The following is a 23327-nucleotide window of genomic DNA, read 5'->3' as shown; positions in this document are numbered from 1 at the left end:
TAATAGAAATGAAATGGATATTAATAATTTAGTAATGAGAAAAAAGAGAAAAATGAACTCTAATATGACCACAAGTAACAATTAAAAATCCTAAATATCTACATTACAGTGAACTGTATATAGTCTCTGAAGATTCTATGAGGTTTCTGACATTTCTATTTGTTGATTTATACTTTGAAGCTTGTATCATTGGATCTTATCATAAAATTGGGTCATTTCGAGGTTGATATCCTAAGAATTACTTAAAGGGACTTATTTAAATAACACTTAAGGTCTAGCTGTTCTGGCTACTCTAATTGCTGCACTGAAACTTGACAATATCTTTTGGTCTCTGCATATTTAAACTGAAGAAAAATATAAAAGAAAGGGTGAAAGCAAGGAGGAAATACATCTATCATTGTTTGCATTGTAGACACTAGTTAAATTCAAAGTGGGGAGGTGCATTTTGTGGATTAGGCCTAACTCTGTACTTTTATAAAAAGAATTATTTTGTTCTGGTAAGAACTCTTAACATGAAATCTACCCTCTTAACAAATTTTAAGTGTACAATACAGTATGTTGACTACTTGATACCATGTTGAAAAGCAGATCTCTAGAGCTTACTCATCTTGTTTAACTGAAACTTTATGCCAGTTGATTAGTAACTTCCCATTTCCTTCTCCCCAGCCCTTGGCAACAGCATTCCACTTGATTCTATGAATTTGACTCTTTTAGATACCTCATATAAATGGAATCATGCAGTATATGTCTTTCTGAGACTGGCTTATTTCAGTTAGAATAATGTCCTCAAGGCTCATTTATGTTGTCCCATATTGCGGAATTTCCTTTTTTTTTAAGGCTGAGTATATTTTATATTCTATTCTATGTATATGTCACATTTTCTTTATCCATTCATCTGTTACAGACATTTGTTTCCACATTTTCGTTATTGTGAATAATGCTGCAATGAAATAGGAGTGCTAATATTTCTTCAAGATCCTGATTTCAGTTCTTTCTGGCAAATACCCAGAAATTGGATTTCTGGATCATATGGGGTAGTTCTATTTTGAATTTTTTAAGAACCTCCATACTGTTTTCCATAGTGGCTGCATTGCCACCAACAGTGTGCAAGGGTTCCAATTTCTCCATATCCTTACCAACACTTGTCTTTTGCTGTTTTGACCCTGACAGGTATGAGGTAATATCTCATTGTGGTTTTGACTTACATTTTCCTGATGACTAGTGACATTGAACCTTTTTTTTTTTTTGGCCTTTCACTACCCGCTACGTGCTTTTTTTAAAAATTTTTATTGGAGTATAGTCGATTTACAATGTAGTATTAGTTTCTGCTGCACAGCAAAGTGAATCAGTTATACATATATCCACTCTTTTTTAGATTCTTTTCCATATAGGTCATTACAGAGTATTGTGAAGAGTTCCCTGTGCTATACAGCAGGTACTTATTAGTTATCTATTTTATATATAGTAGTGTGTATATGTCAGTCCTAATCTCCCAATTTATCCCTCCCCCTCCAAACATTTTTTAATATGTCTGTTGGCCATTTTGTATATCTTCTTTGGAGAAATATCTATTCATGTCTTTAGTCTATTTTAAAAATTGTAATATTAATTTTTTTACTATTGAGTTTTAGGAGTTTCTTATTTATTTTGGAGATTAAACCTGTATCAGACATATAATTTGCAAATATTTTTTTCCCATTCCATAGGTTGCCTTTTTACTCTGTTGATTGTTTGCTTTGTTGTGCAGAAGCTTTTTAGTTTGATGTAATCTCATTTTTCTATTTTTGCTTTTGTTGCCTGTGCTTTTGGTGTCATATCCATTAAATCATTGTCAAGACTGATGCCATGACATTTCTCCTATATTTTCTTCTAGGAGTTTTAGTGTTTCACGTCCTATATTTAAGTCTTTAGTCTGTTTTGAGTGATTTTTTGTGTTTAATATGAGATAAGATTTCAATTTTATTCTTTTGCATATAGAGATCCAGTTTTCCTTACACGGTTTATTTAAGAGACTATCCTTTCTCCCTAGTATATTCTTGGCACCTTTGTTAAAGATCAGTTGACTGTATATGCACGGATTTATTTCTGGGCTCTATTCTATTCTCCATTTGTTAAAAGTCTTTCTGCCAGTGCACTAGTGTTTGTATTACTGTAGCTTTGTAATATATTTTGAAATCATGGAGTGTGATGCTTCTAGCTGTGTTCTTTCTCAAGGTTGATTTGGCAATTTGTGGTCTTTTGTGCTTTCATATCAATTGTAGAATTGTTCTTTTTCTATTTCTGTAAACAATGCCAATAGCATTTTGATAGGGATTGAACTGAATTTGTAGATTGCTTTGTGTAGTATGGACATTTTAACAATATTCTTCTGGTCCTTGAACATGAGATATCTTTCTGTGTATTTGTGTCTTCATTTTCTTTCATCAATGTCTTAATGTTTTCAGTGTAGAGATTTCTCACCTGCTTTGTTAAATCTATTTCTTAGTATTTCATTGTTTTAATGCTATTATAAATATGACTGATTTATTAATTTCTTTTTCACATAGTTTGTCATTAGTGTATAGAAATGAAACTGATTTGTGTATGTTGATTTTGTATCCTGTGACTTTACTGGATTACTCAGTTCTAATCATTTGTGTGTGTGTGGTGGGGGGGGGCGGTCTTTAGAGTTTTCTAGATACAGAATCATGTCTTCTGCAAATAGGGAAAATTTAACTTCTCCCTTTCTGATTTTAGATGCCTTTTATTTCTTTTTCTTCTCTAATTACTCTGGCTAGGACTTCCAGTACTATTTTGGACAGGATGACATCCTTACTTTGTTCCTGATATTAGAGGAAAAATTGTGGGAGTTTATTACCCCTAGACCTGCCTTACAAGAAAATGGCTAAAGGGAGTTCTTCAAGTTGAAAGAAAAGAATGCTAAAAAGCAACATGATAAACTAACTATGTACTTTTAAAATAAGTACTAAGACATTTTAAGACACTAAGACAGAGAGCTATTTTATGCCCTCTATTATCTACCAAAACAGTATTAAACATTTCATCATTTTGTGTGTGTGTGCACTCCTTTTAGCCCTCTGCTTAAGAAATAGCAAAAGAAAGAGAAAACAAAGAAACAGAAAAGCTTCTGAGTATATTTGGACCCTGAGTGTTATTTGCTTTTTATTTTTTAAAGTGGGGTGATGTGTTAGATATAAAAGACTTCCTTGCAATGGAGTTTCTCTAAGTGTGAAGGTCTTTAGGCCATTTTACTACATATTTTGGAACAGAAATCATTGGCAGGCATGACATCCAAATGTGACTCCATAATTTTATTAAAGGATTGCTTAATGGACAGATTCCTTTCCATTTTTTGTAGCAGCATTAAAAAAAAAAAAACCTAGCATGAATTTTGCTTGGGTTTCAGATTTTCATGTTATTTGCTTAATAGCTACAATTTGTTAAACATCTCATTTTATATGGAGGAAGCATAAATAATAATTTAATGGTGAGTGTTAAAGAGCTTCTTGTCATTTAAAAATTCAACCAGGGGTTTCTGAGAACACCTATGTGTGTACCCAGTCATGGTTCTGATACCCTGCTCTTGTCTTTCAGGTTAAGTGTGCAACTAGAAACTATGTTAATACCTTATTTTCTTCAATCTTATGACAGTTCTTTAAATCAATGGCCAAGTAATTGTCCTTTTTAAGCCTGTAATTCAAGTAGCCAGTTCTAATTTTTTTTCTGAAAAAAATTGTTATACAAAGGAGGAGCGTTAAATAGAGTTATATAAATTATTTTCTTATGTGACTCAGCAGTTTAGGTAAAGGATTAACTCCATAACAGTGTCAAGCAATGTTTAGGAAATATGCAACAATCTATCTCTAGGCATTTTCCTATGGTAAGTTTGGGTCAGAGATGCAGTACCAAAACTTCCTCATGTCATGTTTTTCCTTTTCTATTTGAACTGTGTTTTGACAGTTTGTTTGCAATATTTTATGTCAATGCCCTTCATATTCAAAGGTGTTGCCCCTTATAGTATTGCTTGCCTTATATATATTAGATAGGTGACCTTCAGGCCTTTTCATTTGGATTATATTTATTGTCAATTCCCTAATTCACAAAAAAGAATGCCATTTTGGGGCCTATTGTTACTGACAAGTTCTTACTGGATATCAAGTCACTCCAGGTTTTATAGAAGCTGCTCAGATCACCAATCTGCCTCACAGATTTGAACTTGTATATAAGTGACTTTTGTGATTATTATTTTTGTCTTGTAATAATATAAAAGAAGCAGGGAAAATGTCACCAATACAAAGCTGTTATACATGTAGACCTTATACTTGCTTGTATGGAAAGTTCACTTTGCAACCTCCTAGATTATTATAGTCACTGTTTGGCTCTTAATGCTGTCAGCTGGATCTAATAAAGAACCTTGATGCCATTGTCAGGTAATACACAGGTGAAGCAAAAATGCTGTTAAGCGGAAAAAAAGATGTCAGTAGAAGGGAAAAATGGAAAAGAAAGAATAAATTAACATGATGAGGAAAGTATATATCAGATAATTCAAATTGGTCATCCCTCTGCTATACTTAAATCTTGTAGTGGAACTCTTGACTTCCTTATAAAACACAAACTGTCTCTGAGAAAAATTAATACATTTAAAAGTCATTTCACATGTATTTTTTAAATTCTAGTTTTGTATATAATACTTATATTTAATAAATAGTTGAATTTTTAAAATTGTATACCAAAAATGCAGAACACTATGCTAACTGTAGTAGAGGATATAAAGATATATATAACATATCCCCTATCCTTTAAAAACTAAAACTTACTAAAAGAGTTAAGATGCGCAGCTATAGCACAAGCAGAATTCTTTATGAACTATCTGAGTGGATTTTGTCCCACTGCTATAAGACAGTGCTTCCAGTTATGGCACAAATCAATAATAATAATATTTGTAAAGTGTGCTAGGTTAAAATGAGAGAGAGTTTGTAATTAGTAGAAAATTTATTGTTTAAATTATCTAATTACAGTAATAAAAATAGAATATAAAATATTAGATATCAAATTTTGAGTTTATATAAAACTTATAAATAATGTCTTTAAAACCATCTCATTGTTGGACTTGAGCTTGAATTCCATGAACATAAAATATTTACACAAGATGCAGTGATTTTTAAAATATGTCCACAAATCCACTGATACTCTTCCCTTCAAAAAGTGGAGCCTAATTCTCCTCCCCTTGTGGGGTGGACTTAGGGACTTAAATATAAAGAATAGAATATGGCAAAAGAGATGATATGTGACTCATAAGACTCATCACAGAAGATATTTTGTCCTGCTCTGGGCTCTCTGTTAGATCACTTGATCGGGGGAAAGTCAGCTGCCATGTCAGAAGAACACATATGTACACCAAGTAGTTATTTTGAAAGACCCACAGCAAGGAACTGAGGCCTTCAACCAACAGCCAGTAAGAAACTTAGACCTTTGTCAATAGTCAGGTGAACGAGCAGACTTGGAATGGAATCCTCCAACTGCAGTCAAGCCTTTGGATGCCTGCAACCCTGGCTGACATCTTAATTATAATATCATTGGGAAACTCTGAGCCTCAGCCACCCAGCTAGACTACTCTTGCATTTTTACCCTAAAGAAACTGAAATAATAAAAGTTTATTGTTTTAAAGCCTTTATGTTTTAGAGTAATTCGTTAAGTAGCAATAGGTATTTAATATACCAAGTTTTAATTATAATCATTTTTAAGTCTTCATCGTCTCCAATAACAAGTAATTTAGGCTGAATAACTGATAAAAATATAAAACTTTTTACTTTACTTTCAGACATTTCCAATAGTTGAAAGATTCTGTGCAAGAATTTATTTTCCCATTTCTTTCATTGACAAGTATAAACTTGATTGTATGTGTGTGAAAATGTGAATGGACTTCAAATCTAATTGAATTTTTATATCATCCTATATTTCAAAATTATGATGAAACTCTAATTTACAGAAGAAAAGCCATTCTGCTTCTAGGAAGTATGTCATTAAAAATGTTTATCAACCAAAACTGGATTGAAGTATCTGATATACGTGTATAGTCAGCCCTCCATATCTGACAGTTCCACATCTACAGATTTAACCAACTCGATCTAAGATATTCAGAAAAAAATTTCCAGAAAGTTTGAAAAAACAAAATTTGAATTTGCTACTCACAGGCAACTATTTACATAGCATTTACCTTGTGTTAGGTATTTTAAGTAATCTGTAGATGATTCAGGAGTACGTGCATAGGTTATATGCAAATACTACACCGTTTTACGTAAGGGACATGAGCATCAACCCATTGTGGATACGGAGGGATGACTATAGTCTGGATTTGAGAGCCACTACCCCAGATCAGCCGCACCTTGGGCTATGTGCCATATTATGCACCTATTTCATGAGTCTCTTGTCAATAGTAAATAGCACCACACACAGTAACTCACTGCTCAAGTACATTTTCAAGTGATAGAAAGCCTCCTGAGCCCCATTCTATTGCCATGACTGTAGAGTAGTGTCAGATCACACTTGACTCCAAAGGCTCTAGATAAAATTTATGGCAAAGGGGTGCCTAGAGGCTGTAGTAACTCCACTCTCCACAAGGGTGATCAGTGTCTCTGGGCACTCCGTTATTCATTAACAGCTCACTAGTATGCCACATCACACCAGCTGGGGAACTGTGCTTAGGAATTCAGAAGAGAGAGTACTCCTTTTGTATTGGTCTTCTCGTGCTTCAATAATAAAATGCTACAGAATGGGGAGCTTAAACAACAGAAATTTATCTTCTCACAGTTCCGGAGGCTGGAAATCCAAGATCAGGGTGCTAGCATGGTCATTTTTAGGGAGGCCTCTCATTCTGGCTTGTACACGCCAGACATCTTGCTGTGTGCTTATGTGGCCATTTTAGTCTGTGTGCATGGAGAGGTGGAGAAAGTAAGCTGTCTGGTATCTCTTCTTTTAAGGACATTAATCTTATTAGATCAGGACCATTTTACTTGTTTTCTGCTCTGGTTTGTATATGTCTTCAGTTTTTGTTTCTCTGTTTCTTTTTTTCCTGTTTTTTTGATTATTCAAATACATTTTATAATCCATTTTAATTTATCTGTTGGATTTTTCATTGAACCTCTTCACCTTATGTATTTATTTTCTCTAGGGATTATAATATAAATCCTTAATTTAGCACAATCTACTTAATATTGTACCACTTCACAGAGACTACAGAAAGGAGGAGCCTAAATGGCAGGTGTGGTTGCATGAGTTGTTTATTTTATATGAAGTGCTATCTTTCATGAAAAAATTTTCATTAATAGTATGTGTTTTGGGTTATATTGTTGGCATTGCAAATGTTACATAATCTTCTGGATTCTGTTATAAGAATGTTGACTTTTTTTAAACACACTCTTAAAAACTACTTGCTTTTGAACATTCTCCAGAGTCCTCAGGATTGTTTTGTTTTGTTTTGTTTTTTGCCAGATGTTAGGTAGATGTTAGGATCTTACTTCAACAGTTGACTACTTCTTTAAGCCTCAGTTCCTTTATCTGAAAATGGGGATAAAAACAGTACAGTACTTACCTCATAAGATTGGTAAGGGGACTAAATGAGATAATTTGTTTAAAGGACTCAGAACAATTTGACGTGTAGCAACCATTCAGTAAATATTAACTGTATTGTTATGATTGGTGATCAGTAATATCTTTCTTATGAGGTAATCAATATTAAAGTAAATGATAAATTGTAGTTGGAAGATTATATTAGGTAAGTAAACAAGTATAAAAGCATGCAAGGCTTTATAGGCCATGACAAGTAATTTGAATTTTATCATGAAGGCATATGGAAGCCATAGATCTTTAAAGACACAATTTCAAGAGATTATTATGGCTTCATCACTGTGTGGGAAATTGTGTGTTGGGAAACGCAGAGACTACTTAAGAAGACATTGCAAATAGTCAAAGTAAGAGTTGATAGAAACCTGAATTAGGGTGATAGCAAGGAAATGGAAGAACAGAATCAGTTAATCTGGCTATGTTTTTGAGGTAAACTCTACAAGACTGATCGATAATATGAATAAACTATTAGGTGTTATTTGTTGAGATAAAGGGCTGATTTTAGAGGGAATTAATTATTGGTAGCAACTGAGATCTTTTGAATGTGTTTTGAATGTGCCAAGTTTGAAAAATACCTATAAGACTTCCAAGTGGAAATGATAAATTTGAAAGTTATCAGCATAGAGATTGATATTTAAAGCCATGAACGTGATTCACTTCAGAAGAGAAAATAGAGATGGGAAGGGGACCTAGTATCAAGTCCTCAACAACTCCAGAAATTTGGTGAAAAGAAAGAGTCTGAAAACAAAACTAAGAAGAAGTCATCAGAAAGCTGGAAGAAAAATCAGGAGAGTTTTAAACAACATAGGGAAAAAAAAAAAGAGATATCTTCAGGATATCAAGAGAGCTTTAGAGAATCTGGAAATCAGAAAATATGGAAAAAAAAAGATTTGAAGGAGGAGAAATGATCAGCTGTGTTAAATGCCATTGAGAGTTCAAGAAAGATTAGAACAGAAAAAATGTGTCCCTTGTATTTATCACCATAGAAGCTTTTGTTAGGGAGAGTTTCAACAGGTGGGTGAGTACAGTAGAGTTGAAATCCATATATAAATAAAAAATTGATAAATTGAAAAATTAATAAAAGGTGAATAAAAGGGCATAGTACAGGGAGACAACTCTCATGGTAGTTTTCACTCTGAAATCAAACAGGAAAAATGGAATAGTAGCTAGAGGGCAATGAGGGTCAAGGGAGTCTTGTTGTTCTTGCATTGGTGGTGGTAGAGGTGATTATGGTAGTTTAAACATGGCTGTGAATGATCCAGTAGTGAGGGGATGATAAAGGAGAGAGTTAGGATAATTGCAGAAGTGAAGCTAAAGGGGGATGGGACCAAAGCACATGTAAAGAATTTGGCCTCTGCTGAAAGAAGGGATGCTTCCTTCATTGTATCAGGGTAGAAGAAGATGCATGAATATACAGACAAGTTTATAAATTTGGTTATGGAAATATGAGAACATTTCCATCACTTGACTTCTGTTTTTACTGTAATGAATGAGATGAATTATAAAGTCCTGAAACAAAATATACATACAAAGAAGCTTTTCCTGTATGTTCTGTGTTAACTGTCCAGTGGATGTTGAGGGGTGTGATAAAATGCTTTGCTGTATTTTCCCCAGTCATTACTAAATTATGTGGCTATTTGAACACTATGCCATTGATGGAATTAAAGAGATAAGATAAACTCCTTGTTTTCCATATCAAATATAATGAAAAAAACAATAACATATTGTTCTTACTCTTTGTCAGGCCCTGCTCTAATAATTATATATTATACTTTATCAGGCTTTTTTCATTTTATTAATTCACTTAATCCTGTTAGAACCCTATAAATTGGGTATTATCATCCACAGTTATCAGACTGAAGCCCAGAGAATCGAATAACTTGCCTACACTTAGTAAATAGTAGAACTAGATTCAAATCCAGCCAAATTGTCTCCAGATTTTAGGCTTTCACCACTATGCAAAGGACATTGATCTTGAGCAACAGATTCACTCGTTCATTCATCTACTCATCCATCCAACAAATATATTTATTGGCATTTACTATTTAGTTAAGCCCACTACCCCCCTAAAAAGAAAACCCTACTCTCTGCAAAATACTAAGAATGGAGGATGAAAAAAAAAAAGAAAAGTACAGTCCCTACCACTAAGGAAATTATATCTAGCTTGCTACTATGGCAAAGAATTACTACATAGAGCTTTAATATCAATGAAATGTGTGGTAAATTCTATAAGGAAGGAAGTGATATGAGAATTTAAAAACTATCCACTCTTATTTAAAGAATAAAGAAAAGTGACATGTGAAGAGACCTTGAAAAATGCATAGAATGTGAACTTACGTAAATAGGGAAAACAACATACTGGACAAAACATTAAATAACATAAGCAAAAGCCCAAAGATGGAAAGATGTGGCAGATGTATAGGGGGGGAAAAATGGAGCTCTTCTCCTATAATATAGGATCCTAAGCTTAACTGTAAAGGACCATGAAGGTTTTGTTTTCCTTCGTCTGGGTGGAAGGCATGACATGATTAGAGTCCTAGTTTTAAAAGATGAATTGTATAGCGGTGAGTGATATCTTGAAGCAGAGAAGGAAACTGGGAGTTTTTTAAAAGTGCTAATGGGATTATGTTCAAGCAACCACTGAGAAAAATGTCAATCATCAGCCAAAAAGTAATTATAGTTAGTATACACAATGAAGTACAGCTTCTATCTTCAAAGAGCCTCCAGTTTCACCAAGGAGGCAAGACTTACTTACATTAAACTATTAAGGGACAAACATATATATATTGGTAACTGTGATGTTGTGATTTATAACAAGAAAGATATATTTGGTCCTTGTCCCCAGTTCTGGCATAGAGCTCCTGACGCTTCCTAAGTGATGAGAGCAGAGCAACAAAGACGTCTTTTGTTATGTTAGTGAGGTGACTTTTGGAACTCATCTAAGGATGAGGGCTGGTTTCCAGGGGAATCAACCACATGATTAGAGGGTTAGAACTTTCAATCCCAAACCTGACCTCTGGGGAGGGAAGAGTAGCTGGATTGAGTTCAGTTTTCAAAGGCCAGTGATTTGATCAGTCACACCTGCGTAATGAAGCCTCCATAAAACTCCAAAAGGACTGGGTGCAGAGAGCTTCCAGATTGGTGAACACATGGAGATTCAGGGGGAGTGATGTGCTTAGAGAGAGAGCATGGAAGCTTCTCACCCTTTTCCAGTCCTTTGCCCTATGCATCTCTTCCCTCTGGTTGTTCCTGAGTTATATCCTTTTATAACAAACCAGTAATTTACTAACTTAAATGTTTGTCTGAGTTCTGTGAGCTGCTCTAGCAAATTAATTGATACCAAGGAGAGGGTTGTTGGAACCTCCAATCTATAGCTGGTTGGTCAGAAGCACACATGATAAGATGGACTTGTTGCAGGAAATGGGGTGCAAGAGAATGGTCACATCCCAGGTCTTGGGCAAGTCCTTGGGACAGACCGCCAAGTGAGGTTCCTTGGATTTGGACAGGAAAGCATTCACGAGCGAGCAGAAATAGAGTGAAAGCAGAATTATTCAGAGAGAGATACACTCCATAGACAGAGTGTGGGCTGTCTCAGAAGGCAAGAGGCCCCAGGATATAGGGTTGTTAGCTTTATGGGCTGGGTAATATCATAGGCTAACAAGTGGGAGGATTATTCCAACTATTTGGGGAAGGGGCAGCGATTTCCAAGAATTAGGCCACTGCCCACTTTTTGGCCTTTTATGGTTAGCCTAGGAACTGTCATGGCACCTGTGGGAGTGTCATTTAGCATGCTGATGTATTACAGTGAGCGTATAATGAGGCTCAAGATATACTGCTTTTTTTTTTTTTTTTTTTTTTTGGGTACGCGGGCCTCTCACTGCTGTGGCCTCTCCCGCTGCGGAGCACAGGCTCCGGACACGCAGCCTCAGCGGCCATGGCTCACGGGCCCAGCCGCTCTGCGGCATGTGGGATCCTCCCAGACCTAGGGCACGAACCCGTGTCCCCTGCATCGGCAGGCGGACTCTCAACCACTGCGCCACCAGGGAAGCCCCTGGAAGTCCAGTCTTAAGCCATCTTGGGCCTAGTAGGTTCTAACCAGTTTTTGTGTATCCTCATGTACTGTGGCATTCTTTTAAAGGTTGTGCCCTGCCCCCTTCCCTCCTATCTTAGACTTGCAATTAGCATCCAAAGAGAGAGGGGGGAGGGCAGGATGGTAGGACTGAGCTCTTAACCTGTGGAATCTGATCCTATCTCCAGGTAGGTAGTATCAGAATTAAGTTGAATTGTAGGACACCCAGCTTGTGTCAGAGCATCCTTTGGTGGTATGAGAAAACTCCCTCACTCCACACAAACCAGAACCTTTAGGAACATTTTAGTGTTGTGTTTTCTATCCCTGATCTTTTATTCTTGACCAGGTTTCCCATGTCAAGGTTTACACATAAAATTAAATTTACCCATAAGAGTACCTTTTCTAGGTAGTTGTTCCAGACCACACCCTGTTTACTCTAGACTTGAAATTCTGGCTTTCATTCCTCTGAGTCTCTAGTGCCTTGCTTTGGACTCAAACTCTTAATGCTTTATCTTTGGACACTTCGGCTTTCACTTGCTAGCCTTGTTTTTCTACTTTGCTCTAGGCTCTGCTTCCTTTTCTACTGTTAATATTCCTGTGGCCTCAAGTGAAAATCCTACCTGTTCACTTCTTTCCTACTGCCTGACTAGCCCACAGGTTCTGCCCTTCTTCATGGTCACCTTGACTTCCATAAATGTTCCACCATCAGATTTGGCATTATGACATATAAAAACTTTAAGAGAGTCTTCTAATAGAAGATTAAAAGATTAGAAAAGATGAAACCCTCATAGACTAGAGTTAGCAGAGATTCAATTTCAATAGAGAGAGGGAATCAGTCAAACACGGGAAACATATTTTCTGAAGATTAATAAGCATTCTTTTTTTACCTGTATTTGCCACCTGGTCCTAAATTCATCAACTGGTTTGTCAGAAAATAAATAATGAACAACAATGTGATTCAGGTTTTTATATTGGATAGCTTGGCTCTGATAACAAATAAACCCAGAAACATATATTGATCGAATATAATTACCTTTTATTTCTGGCTTCCATAAGAGTCCAAGTTGGATAATCCTGGTCAGCGAGTACTTTTTCAAACAGGGATTCAGGGAGCCAGAGTCCTTCTACCTTGTAGATCTACCATCTTCTAGCACTTTATCCTAATCTCTGTGCAGTGGGTCAGAAGAAGAAAGAAAATATAGAGGAAGCACATTTGTTTCTTAATAGCCTTGGACCAGAAATGACACATATAACTTTTGCTGACAATGTCCTAGAGAAGACAGTCTCACAGCCACACATAATAGCAAAGGAGGCTGAGAGATTTCATTTCTTTGAGTATCCAATGAAGGGAAAAGCAATTTTTAAGGCAGCTATTAGTTTCCACCATAGTTAAGAAAAATAAGGTAAAATGAATTACAAAGTCCTTTGCAAATATGAGATAATAATAACTATATGTAAAAATAAAACGTATGATTAAGTAATAAGTATAAGGTAAAATGCTGCTATTGAGTCAGTGCAAGTTAAATAATTGTGAGAGATAATAAAGGAAATATAGGAATCAGTGCATTTCTTTGTTAAAATATTCCAATAGTGATTTTTCTCTCCAAAAATCACGATTAAATCACAAATTGAAAAGGAATATCAGTTGGGAAAAATGCCCCTTAATAAAGTAAATAAAAGGTTCTTGTCAATTTTATTAATGTGGCTTTCAAAACAATTGGGACAGAAAATAAACTGTGCTTAACACTTGTATAATGGATTATATTTGTCTGCTGTGTGATGTAGGTCAGAAAGAGTCTGAAGATAAAATTAAGGATGAAGAATTGGATGTCGGTTTTAGGATATCAGTGTTCAAACTACCAGTACATACTTCAGATTCACTGAGGTATACTGCATTATTGAAAGCAAAAGAACAAGATTATTTTCCTGTGTATACCGAGCCACTTTCTACCACTCATCAAAAACCAGTAATTAAAATAAAAGACATGCTGTTGGAGAAGAGTGTAAGAAGAGAGTTTCTTACAACACAAAGAACTGGTATGAAACTCCAAGCACTTTATGATATTGATAAATATTGCTCAGAACAAAAGAAGCAGGCAAGCTATAAAAATAAAGTAACAGCTGTAAGCATGGCACAAGTGGCCAAAGAACGAGTTAGAATAACTATTCAAGAAAATTTAAATAAGAAAATACATGCTACGCATAAACTAACTGCAAGAGATAATAAGACCATTCAGAATGGTTTACAACGACTTCGGCAGGACAGATCCAACTACCTTGAGAAAGTAAAAGAAAGGAGAGTCCTGTTTCTGGAAGAAAAACAACAAAAGGCTAAAGACCGTTTATTAATTCAAAACTTAAATAATGAGCGCACTCTTTTGACCAAAGCAATGACTAAAATTGACAGATTGAAGAAGAAGCAGGCTGTCTTAAAAGAGAAGAGCCTAATTGTTCAGCAAAAACTGGCAACTGAAAAATATCAAAAGGATTTACTTAAACAAATGAAGGAAATTAAGTAAGTACAGTTTTGATATAATAGAAGCGTTTACGTTGCTGGGGAGGAAAAAATTTTCCTCTGCCTTCTAGGTTCTCCTGGCTGTTTTAAGAACTAAATGGATGTGAGACAGATTAACAGGAGAAAATCAAACAAAAGTTTAATAACATCTACACGTGGGAGAGACCCAGGAAAACTGAGTAACTCCCCCAAGTAGCTGAAGCCATCACCTTAAATACCATCTTCAGCTAAAGACAAAAGGAGGTGTTGAGGACGGAGAACCAATTATGAGAGGTTACCAGGAAAAGCACAGTAAACAAGGGTAAGGTTGTCATAGAGATCTGTCACCTGTCTTCTCCATCAAGTTTCTAGAGGTTTGGTCATCCTCTTCCTCAGCTTATAGAGTTGTAAAATAGCTCAAAGAGATGAAAAGACACAGATAATTCTAAAGGGTACACCAGACAGGACCCCCAGTAATTTTATTTTACCCTTTTTTACCCTTGTGTGTCTTTCACACAGTTTTTTTTTTCTTTTTTTTTTTTTCTTCTGATATTAGATTGAAGCTTATCAGCCAGTTTTATCCTGGTTATATTTTAAGTGACCAAACTGTGAATACGTATGTTTAAGGCTTATCTAGAAATACTTAAAGATCATTGTAACTGCTTATTTCATTTACATTTTAAAATGCTATTGTTTAAAAAAAGTAGTCTGTACTAGAAAGGAGTGTAAAATAGGAAGAAAGCATTTGTCTTTTCCTAGCGATAAGCAAATTTAAAACTATTTACTGAGGTACTTTATATAATATCTTTTTAAGTATGAAAAATATATTTTTCTCCTCCAAAATTTAAAAACATTTTCCTTAATGTATACTTTGTGTGTGTGTGTGTGTGTGTGTGTGTGTGTGTGTGAGAGAGAGAGAGAGAGAGAGAGAGGGAAAGATTTTGGAAATAATTTTTTTATAATTTAATAGAAAATATATATTTTGGAAAAGAGAATGAAAGCTAGTCTGGTATATCAAAATGTAAGTCTAGCACAAATCAATGTTAAAGAAAATTTTTAAGCAGCTTAGTTTTATTACAGCAAATTGAATGTCTGGCCATCATTAATCTGTAGAGGATACAGAGTCAAGTGAGCTTCCTAATGTGTATTAACTGAATTATCTTCTCTTGTAAGCTGCTGCACAGATATTATCCTTGAGAGTACACAGGAATAAGGCAATGTTCTGGTTATGTCAATAATGTATCCTAAAAGGCATTACTGAGTTTTATTATAAATGTTTTCAAATAAAGATTATCAATGTGCAGAAAAGAGCTGTGACTCAAAAAGTAAAATCTGTCTAGAGACTTCAGAAGTTTCTCAATTCTTTTTCTGCCATTTGATTCTTCATTAACGTATCAAACACTTCACCTAAAAGCATTCTGGTGAATCTCAATAACTAGTGAAGTCATTACTGAGAATATAACTTCCTGATCCTGCTCTGGAATGAGGAAAAATGAATGAAGAAAGGGGAACCATAAAGCTCTAGTTTAGGAAATTGATAAAATACCCATAGGAGTGTTTAAGAATGAATTAAAAAGAGACTTTAAAATGAAAGAATTTCTATATCAGGTAAAAGCTGGTCATAAGTTTCCCCAAATATTCTTGTCCCTACTTGAAAAAAGTGATGACACTGCTCAGGGCAGAACAGCATCGTGTACATTTTGAAGTAGAGTATCATTTAGCTTGGAAGATCTGGCACCTAAGGCAGTTATCCAATTACATCATCTTCTTCTTGTCCTTATTTTTGTCATCAATTGACCTTCTTGACTACTACCCTCTTCATTCCCTGTGGTCCTTATATCCTGATATATAAAGCTTTTCTTTATCCAGCTTCTGCCGTTATCACTGTTAACTTCAAAATTCAGAAGAACAACCCTCCCAATTGCCTAACCTAAACATTTTTGGATCCCAGAACCCTTTAAACTCATTTCCATAGACATATAAATGCCACCTCACCACTTGGAACTGCACCACCTCTTAAATTTTAAACTCATATATTTACTTATGGCTAAAATCTTTATCTTTTCAACTCTTTTTTTCCTTTACTTTCACCACATGTATTCTTCAAATATATTGTGGCACTCATCCCTCAAATAACCTTTCTTATAGACTTTCTAGTGTAGCTTCCAGGGTTCTTTAATTCGATTATTCTTTTTTCCATTTCACCCAGTGTCTCTGATGTCTTTTTCTTTCATTGCCTCCACCATACTAACCGCCTCAGCCCCTACCTTGGAACAATCCAATTATCTATCTTCATTTTTTGTATTCAGGTAAAAATGGCTAGAAGACATCAGTGACTTGTAGATTTATGCTGATATCAATTCTATGGCCTCCAACTTTAGCTGCTCCCTCAGGTGCTTGCTCTTTCTCCCATTACCTACAAAAGTGATTTTAAACCTCATCAACTATAGAGCTTCCTATGCACATACAACCTCTGACCTTTCCTTCTCAACAAGTCACTCTGTCCCAAAGGAATTTTAAGCCTTCAAGCTTGAATTTGTTCAATTTTCCAATTCCCTATCTATAAAATTCTACATATCCTATATTTATCCTCATTTCCTTTTCTACTGTCTCAGGATTAGGTTCCCATTTTCCTGTTAAGAGCTAATAATCCCTCTGTTTTTGCTCTTAGTAAGCCTGGAAGTGGGTAATGCAAGACCTCTGTGCTAGGCAGAATTATGGCCCCCAAGAAGATACCATGCCCTGATCCCTAGGACTAAAAATAGGATAAGAGATGGTGGGGGAGGGGAAATTTCCCCTCTTTCCCCTATTAGTTCCTTTGGCTGGCAAGTAAAATAGCATAAGGCAGATTAACAGGAGAAAATCAAATGTATTACATGTGCAAAGGGAATCCATGTAAGTATGAAGTATTCCAAAGTCAGCAAGGCAAGGTAAGGTATATATATACTCTGGACTAAGGATAAGAAGGTGAGGGTCTGAGGCTTTAAGGGGAAGTAAGGTTATTCACAGGAAGAACAAAAATAGTTAATGTTTGGTAAAAACATGTTTGCTGGGCCATCCTAAGACAATAAGGCACTTTGATCAAATGGGCTTTGCTAGGTTCCTCCCTGTCTACAATGCCTAATACTTTACTATAGTAACTATGGTGACAGCTTCTTCCTGACACAGGCCCCCTATTTTAATTTCATTTAGGCAGTAAGGGGGAAGTTCAAAGGTTCTTTGGGGCCTGGATCGTTTTTAGCTCAAAATAATTCGCATTCCAGAGTGGCATATCTTCGGGAAGCCTGCCCTTGTCCCCATCAATACTACACTCATGGATATGCTACCTTACATGGCAAAGGGACTCTGCACATGTAATTGAGGGTTGACCTTAAAATAGGAAGATTATTCTGGATTATTCAGATGGGGGCAGCATATTGCATGAGCCTTGAAATGCAGAGGCAGGAGAGAAAGTCAGAGGGAGTCAAAGTAGGAGAAAGACTTGACATGACACGGCTTACCTAAAGATGAAGGGAGCCATGTAGAAAAAGTGAGAAGGAAATGAATTCTGACAACAACCAGCAATCTTGGAAAGAGGACCTCAAGACCTGGATGAGAACCGTGGCCCTGGCTGACACCTTGATTTCAGTCTTGTAAGAACCCAAGTAGAAAATCCAGCTGAGCCATGCTGTTCCTGGACTTCTGACCCATGGAAATTATGAGATAATACATGGTGGTTGTTGTAAGCCAATACATTTTATAATAGTTTGTTTTATAGCAATAGGAAAATACAGACTCTTTTTTTCTTCTTTCTTACGATTGCTTTGTTATTCCAGGACCTTTGCATTTCCATGTACAATTAGCTTTTAAAACATTCAAATTACCTAAAGTTAATACATTTAAAATAAATGGTAATCTAAATTTAATCACATATATATTTAATAATTTAAATGTTAATTTCTACCCAAAAATCTCTTCACATATTAATTTGGGGAGAACTGACATCTTAGTAATATTGTCTTCCAATCCTTGAACACGATATAACTCTCCATTAATTTAAATTTTCTTTAACTTTTTTTCAGCAATATTTTATCATATTCAGGTATAGGCCTTGCATGCTTTTTATTAAACTTATGTCAAAGTATTTATTTTTTGATGGTATAGTAAATGGAATTTCTTAATTTCATTTTCCAGTTGTTCGATTCTGGTATATATAAATATTGATATAATAGATTATTATGTTTTTCACTCTTCAATTCTTTTAAATAGTTTGTTTTTTAAATTTTGTCCAAGTTTATAATTGTTATCTGTAGGAGGGCTATTTCAATAAATGTCTTAGACTGAATTAGTACCATTAATTAATTACATGTGCAAGGTCTATTTTTCTGTGACTTCTACTCTGTTGCATGTCCACACATGACTACTCTCCAGAGCTCCTATTTCAAACGAGTTGTAGCTAATTTTCATTGAGTGATTATTAAATACCAGCCTTCCTCTAAGGATTTTAAATGTATTAGCTCATTTACTCCCTACTAAACCCTATGAGTTGGATTGTCCCTTCTTAAAGGTGAAGAAATGATGCATGTAGAGCTTAAATAACTTGTCCAAAAATCAATCAGTAAATTGCAGATCTGTATTTCAAATCCAAGCAGAATGGTTTCACTATGTGTACTCCTAACCATAAGCCATTGTTTCTTTGTATTCAACTCCCTAGGCATTTCCATATAGATAGCCAGGCTCTTTAAATTCAGTATTACCAAAATAAAATTCTAATCTTTCTTCCCATCTGGCTGCTCTTAAGTTCCCTATCCTGATGAATGCCACTGTTATCCATACAACAAAATAAATTATTAAATGTTAGGTACTCCTCTAAGGATTTTAAGTGTATTAACTCATTTAGTCCTTTACTAAACCCCATGAGTTGAATTATTCCCTTTTTAAAGATGAAGAAAATGAGATAGAGAGAACTTAAGTAACTTGTCCAAAATCACATAGTCAATAAGTTGCAGACTTTCTAGACTTAGGCCTCTCTTCCACTCCCTAAGTCCACATTTCTGAGTATACTTAAATACAAATAAATATATGTATTTCATTTATATGTTCATATACCTTTATTTCTCTTTACTTTCTATAAGCTTCTCAAAATTATATCATGTCTTATTTATCTTTATGTTTCCAGGATCTAGGGATAGTGCCAAGCACTATAATACATAACTCTTGAATGAATGAGGATGAATGAATGAATTTTCCTAAGGCCCATGACATTTCTCAGGTTTGCCAGAGTAACCTGGTTCACCTTTCTCTAACTTAATAAGAGTCTGCTAGGTATACCATAACAAAATACCACAGACTGGGTAACCTAAGCAACAGAAATTTGTCTTCTCAAGTTCTGGAGACTAGAAGTCCAAGATGGAGGTGTGTTGTCAGGTTTGGTTTCTCCTGAGGCCTCTCTCCTTGGTTTGAAGATGCCTGCCTTCTCACTGTGTCCTCACATGGCCTTTGTTCTGTGTATACACATCCTTGGTGTTCCTTCATCTTCTCATAAGGACACCTCTAAAAGGCCTCTCTCCAAATACGGTCACATTCTAAGATACTGTGGGTTAGGATTTCAACATTTGAATTTGTGGAGGTCATAATTCAGTCCATAGTAGAGTCCTAGAAAGAGCTTGGATTTAGTCAGGCTTAAGTAAAAGTTCTGCAAGTCATGGCATAGTTTGGTTAGATGCCTCTTTGGGAATCTAAGCCAGCGTTTGTAAAAATTCTCAGTTATAGCTAATAGAAAACTTAGAAATATTAGCCCAAGATGAATATTATTTAATGATATAATGATATTTTAAGCAATAAGTGGAGTTCTATCTTTTTCCCATTTGGTATATATCTATTTTGAAGACATTTAATTAACAATTAGATTGATTGTTATGGTTTTAGTCATTTAAAAGTATCTTATTCTGTTACCTTACTTTTTTCTTCTTAGGGCTCAAGAAATATATAAAGGACACTGTGAAGAAAAGATTGTTAATGATATAATTGCCTTTCAAAAAGCTTGTGAAGGATTTCAAGATACTAAAACAAAACCTGCAATTGTGAAAAAGAATTTAATCCTTAAAGTTCCCAATGGAATGACAAAGTGAACCAATGCCAGATCACATTCTATGGTCATTGTGATTTATGGCCATTATTTTTAGTTAAAGCACTTTGAAATAATACTATAAAAGAAGAAGTACTCTATGTCACAAGATGGATTTGTATGTAAATCTTCTAAAAATATAAAGAGTGATTAAAATGTTTCTCTTCTCGATCATAATTTAACCTAAATCATGTTGAGTTGGCTCACCTAAAGGTTCCTTACATATCCAGATATCCAAGGAACAATGAAAAGTGATTTAATTTATTGCAGGAAATACTGCAAAGGCATTGCTTGTATTGTTTCATATCCTGAGTACAGCAATTTGTAAGCCATTCTCAGTTTCTCTGGCAACCTTAGAATAGTAATTTCAGCCCCAGCTATTGACTTTTATTAAGACACTGTGTTCTTTGATTAGTTTCTTTGCCTGCTTTCATATATTTAATTATATTTCCTGTTTATTTTGTTAAAACAATTTCTTTTTTCAAAATAAAAGTTTCACCATTATATTGGTGACTCATGTTCTTATAAAAATTTAGAAAATATAAATTGTAAAAGGGAAATTAAACATTCTTATTAACGTCCTAGAAGATTGTAAGATTTTTGTATATTTCAATGTGTTTGCCTTTACATATATGGGGGGCAGAGAGGAGAAATAGAGAAAGGATGCATGTAATTGAGTAATTGTGATCATAAAGTATTCAGAAATGGTATATATTCATTTTAAGTCTATTTAATACATATTCATGGTGTAGAATTTGAAAAATAAAGAACAATATAAAAAGATACAAAAATTCTTTGTAAAATTTTAGTCGATTTTCAATCTAGAAAGATAAATGTCTCACTTATTATGACATTGCTCACTTAATACAATGTAACTAATGCCATTCAAAATTTCTCTTTAATACTCATCAGTTATATATGCAAGTTTTTAAGTGTTTCTTTTTAAAATTCTCTAATTTTATTAGTCTATGGTAAATTTCCCAAAATTAAATATTTTATAACAGCAGTTGTTCATTGTGCTTCTATGCTGGACTGCTAAAAAATGCTAGTAGCATTTTCCTTATGTTCTGTAAAATAATAGCTGTCTATTTAAATCCATGGTATCAGTTCTCCCTTTTCTTGTTAATTTGCAGATAACTAATGAGCAAGTCGTATTGGTGTTTCTAATTATTCTTCAAAAAGAACAAAGGGGGATACAGTGAAGTGGTAAAAGTATGACAGTTGTAGATTTCCATAACAAATTAGATAATCTCTCTGTTACCCCATTTTTCTGTTCTGTATTTGGAAATAATACATATATTTTTGGGATTTAATTAAAAATAATAGTCCATGTCATGTAGCATTGTTATGAGACTTGAATGAGAAAAACACAAAAAGCAACATAGTGCATTCCACAGAGTAGGCACTTAATAAAGGTAAGTGTGTAGTAGTGGATGCAGAAGTCTTTTCTGTGTACTTATAGGAGGATTTGTCAACTATCTAAGAGCTGAGGGACGCTTTCTCAAGGAATGGTAGAATTTTTTGTATTATATATTTGAATATAATTCATTCATTCAATCAATACCTTTATTTACTATTTGTTGCCCTTTTTATATGTTCCCATTCCATACTACAGATCTTTTGTAATCTTTATCACACAACAGGTAATCAATAATTTCCTTGCTAGTTTCCGCCCAACTGTGAGCTTATTTAAGGCAAAGACAATTTTACTCATCTCTGTATTTCTATTACTTTGTACTAATGCAGATATCATATTACACACAATGCTTTTTCTGTTTATAGCTCTGTTTTCCTATTTATGTGTGGTCCCAGGTCAATCTTATGACTTTTACTGCTGCTTGCTGTTTATGTTTTGAAGAATCAAAAATCTGTGTCTCTAGGTTATATCTTAAATTTCATATATCTCCTATATTTCCAAATGCATGCTAGATACCTCTACTTTGAATGCATGAAATCTTTTAAAAAATCATACATTGAAATTGAATTTATTATTATTTTTTACTATTTCCCTCCCTTTCCAATCTTGCTTCTCTTTCTATATTCCCAAACTTCCCTAGGTTCATAACCATCTAAAGTTTCCCATATTAAAATTTTAGAATATACCTTTGACTGCTTTCTCTTACCTCACCACATATTAAATATGAAGCCCAAAAATTCAATTTGCAGAAGGTCTCTTTGGCAGACTGGCTAGCTTTTCACCAAACCTGTTTTCTGTTTCTTCAGGACACAAATAGCTCATATTTTCCAGCCTCCTTACTCAGTTAATCAAGGCAAAGGACTGAATTTTGACCAATGGAATCTAGGTAAAAGTGATTGGCAGCCCTTCCAGGTATATACCATGCACTGTCCTCCATTATTTTTCCTCTTCTTTTGCCACCTTGGAAAACACATGTTAAAGATGGCTGAGCCACAAGATGAAAAGAGTCTGGGTTCCCAAATCATTGCTTGTAGTGTGATCAAGAACACGTGTTTTGTTCCTTGGCAAACTTTTTCACTGAGGACAAGACAGTAAATATTTTAAGCTTTGTGGACCATATGGTATATGTTGCAACTACTCAATTCCATGTTGTGGCACAAAAGCAGCCATAGATAAGATGAAAAAAAAAATGAGTGTGCTTGCGTTGCAGTAAAAATTTATTTACAAAAACAGGAGGTTTGTCGGATTTGGCCCATGGGTGGTGATAGTTTCCCGACCCTTAATATAGACAGTTGGGCTTGCAATTTTTTAGACCTTATATATGCAAGGGTGCTAGATTCTTCTAACCCAATACAAATGTTAAACATAACCAACTTCTCAAATAAATAACTACTTACAACATTCCTTATGCAAATAAGATTATCCTAAAGTATTTTTACAGATTAAAATAACTTTGTTTACATATGCTAGTAATACTGAAGTATTTCAAAATAAATCATCATTGAAACCAATGTACAAACACCAGGACAAAATTTGCTTAAATAGGAAAGTGCTATACTGAAGTCAAGGTTAACAGGAAGAAGTAGCAGCAGGTTACACTAAAAAAGAGGGTGATGGA

General features: G+C 34.7%; 1 protein-coding gene across 1 annotated transcript in view; it reads left to right on the top strand.

Moving 5' to 3' along the window:
- Positions 1-21496, top strand: part of LRRIQ3 (leucine rich repeats and IQ motif containing 3) — a 237357-nt gene extending 215861 nt beyond the window's left edge. The window contains exons 8-9 of the mRNA XM_027114088.1: positions 13478-14207; positions 20140-21496. Of these exons, the coding sequence (XP_026969889.1) occupies positions 13478-14207; positions 20140-20296 (887 nt within the window). The 3' untranslated portion in view covers positions 20297-21496. The remainder of the gene's footprint in view (positions 1-13477; positions 14208-20139) is intronic.
- Positions 21497-23327: the final 1831 nt, after the last annotated feature.

Source organism: Aethalodelphis obliquidens, unplaced genomic scaffold (genome assembly GCF_003676395.1).
Source record: "Aethalodelphis obliquidens isolate GAN/ISIS:26980383/991018 unplaced genomic scaffold, ASM367639v1 scaffold13, whole genome shotgun sequence".
In the NCBI taxonomy this organism is placed as follows: Eukaryota; Metazoa; Chordata; class Mammalia; order Artiodactyla; family Delphinidae; genus Aethalodelphis; species Aethalodelphis obliquidens.
Note: the sequence above shows the minus strand (reverse complement) of the source record. Positions and strands in the feature narration are given on the sequence as shown.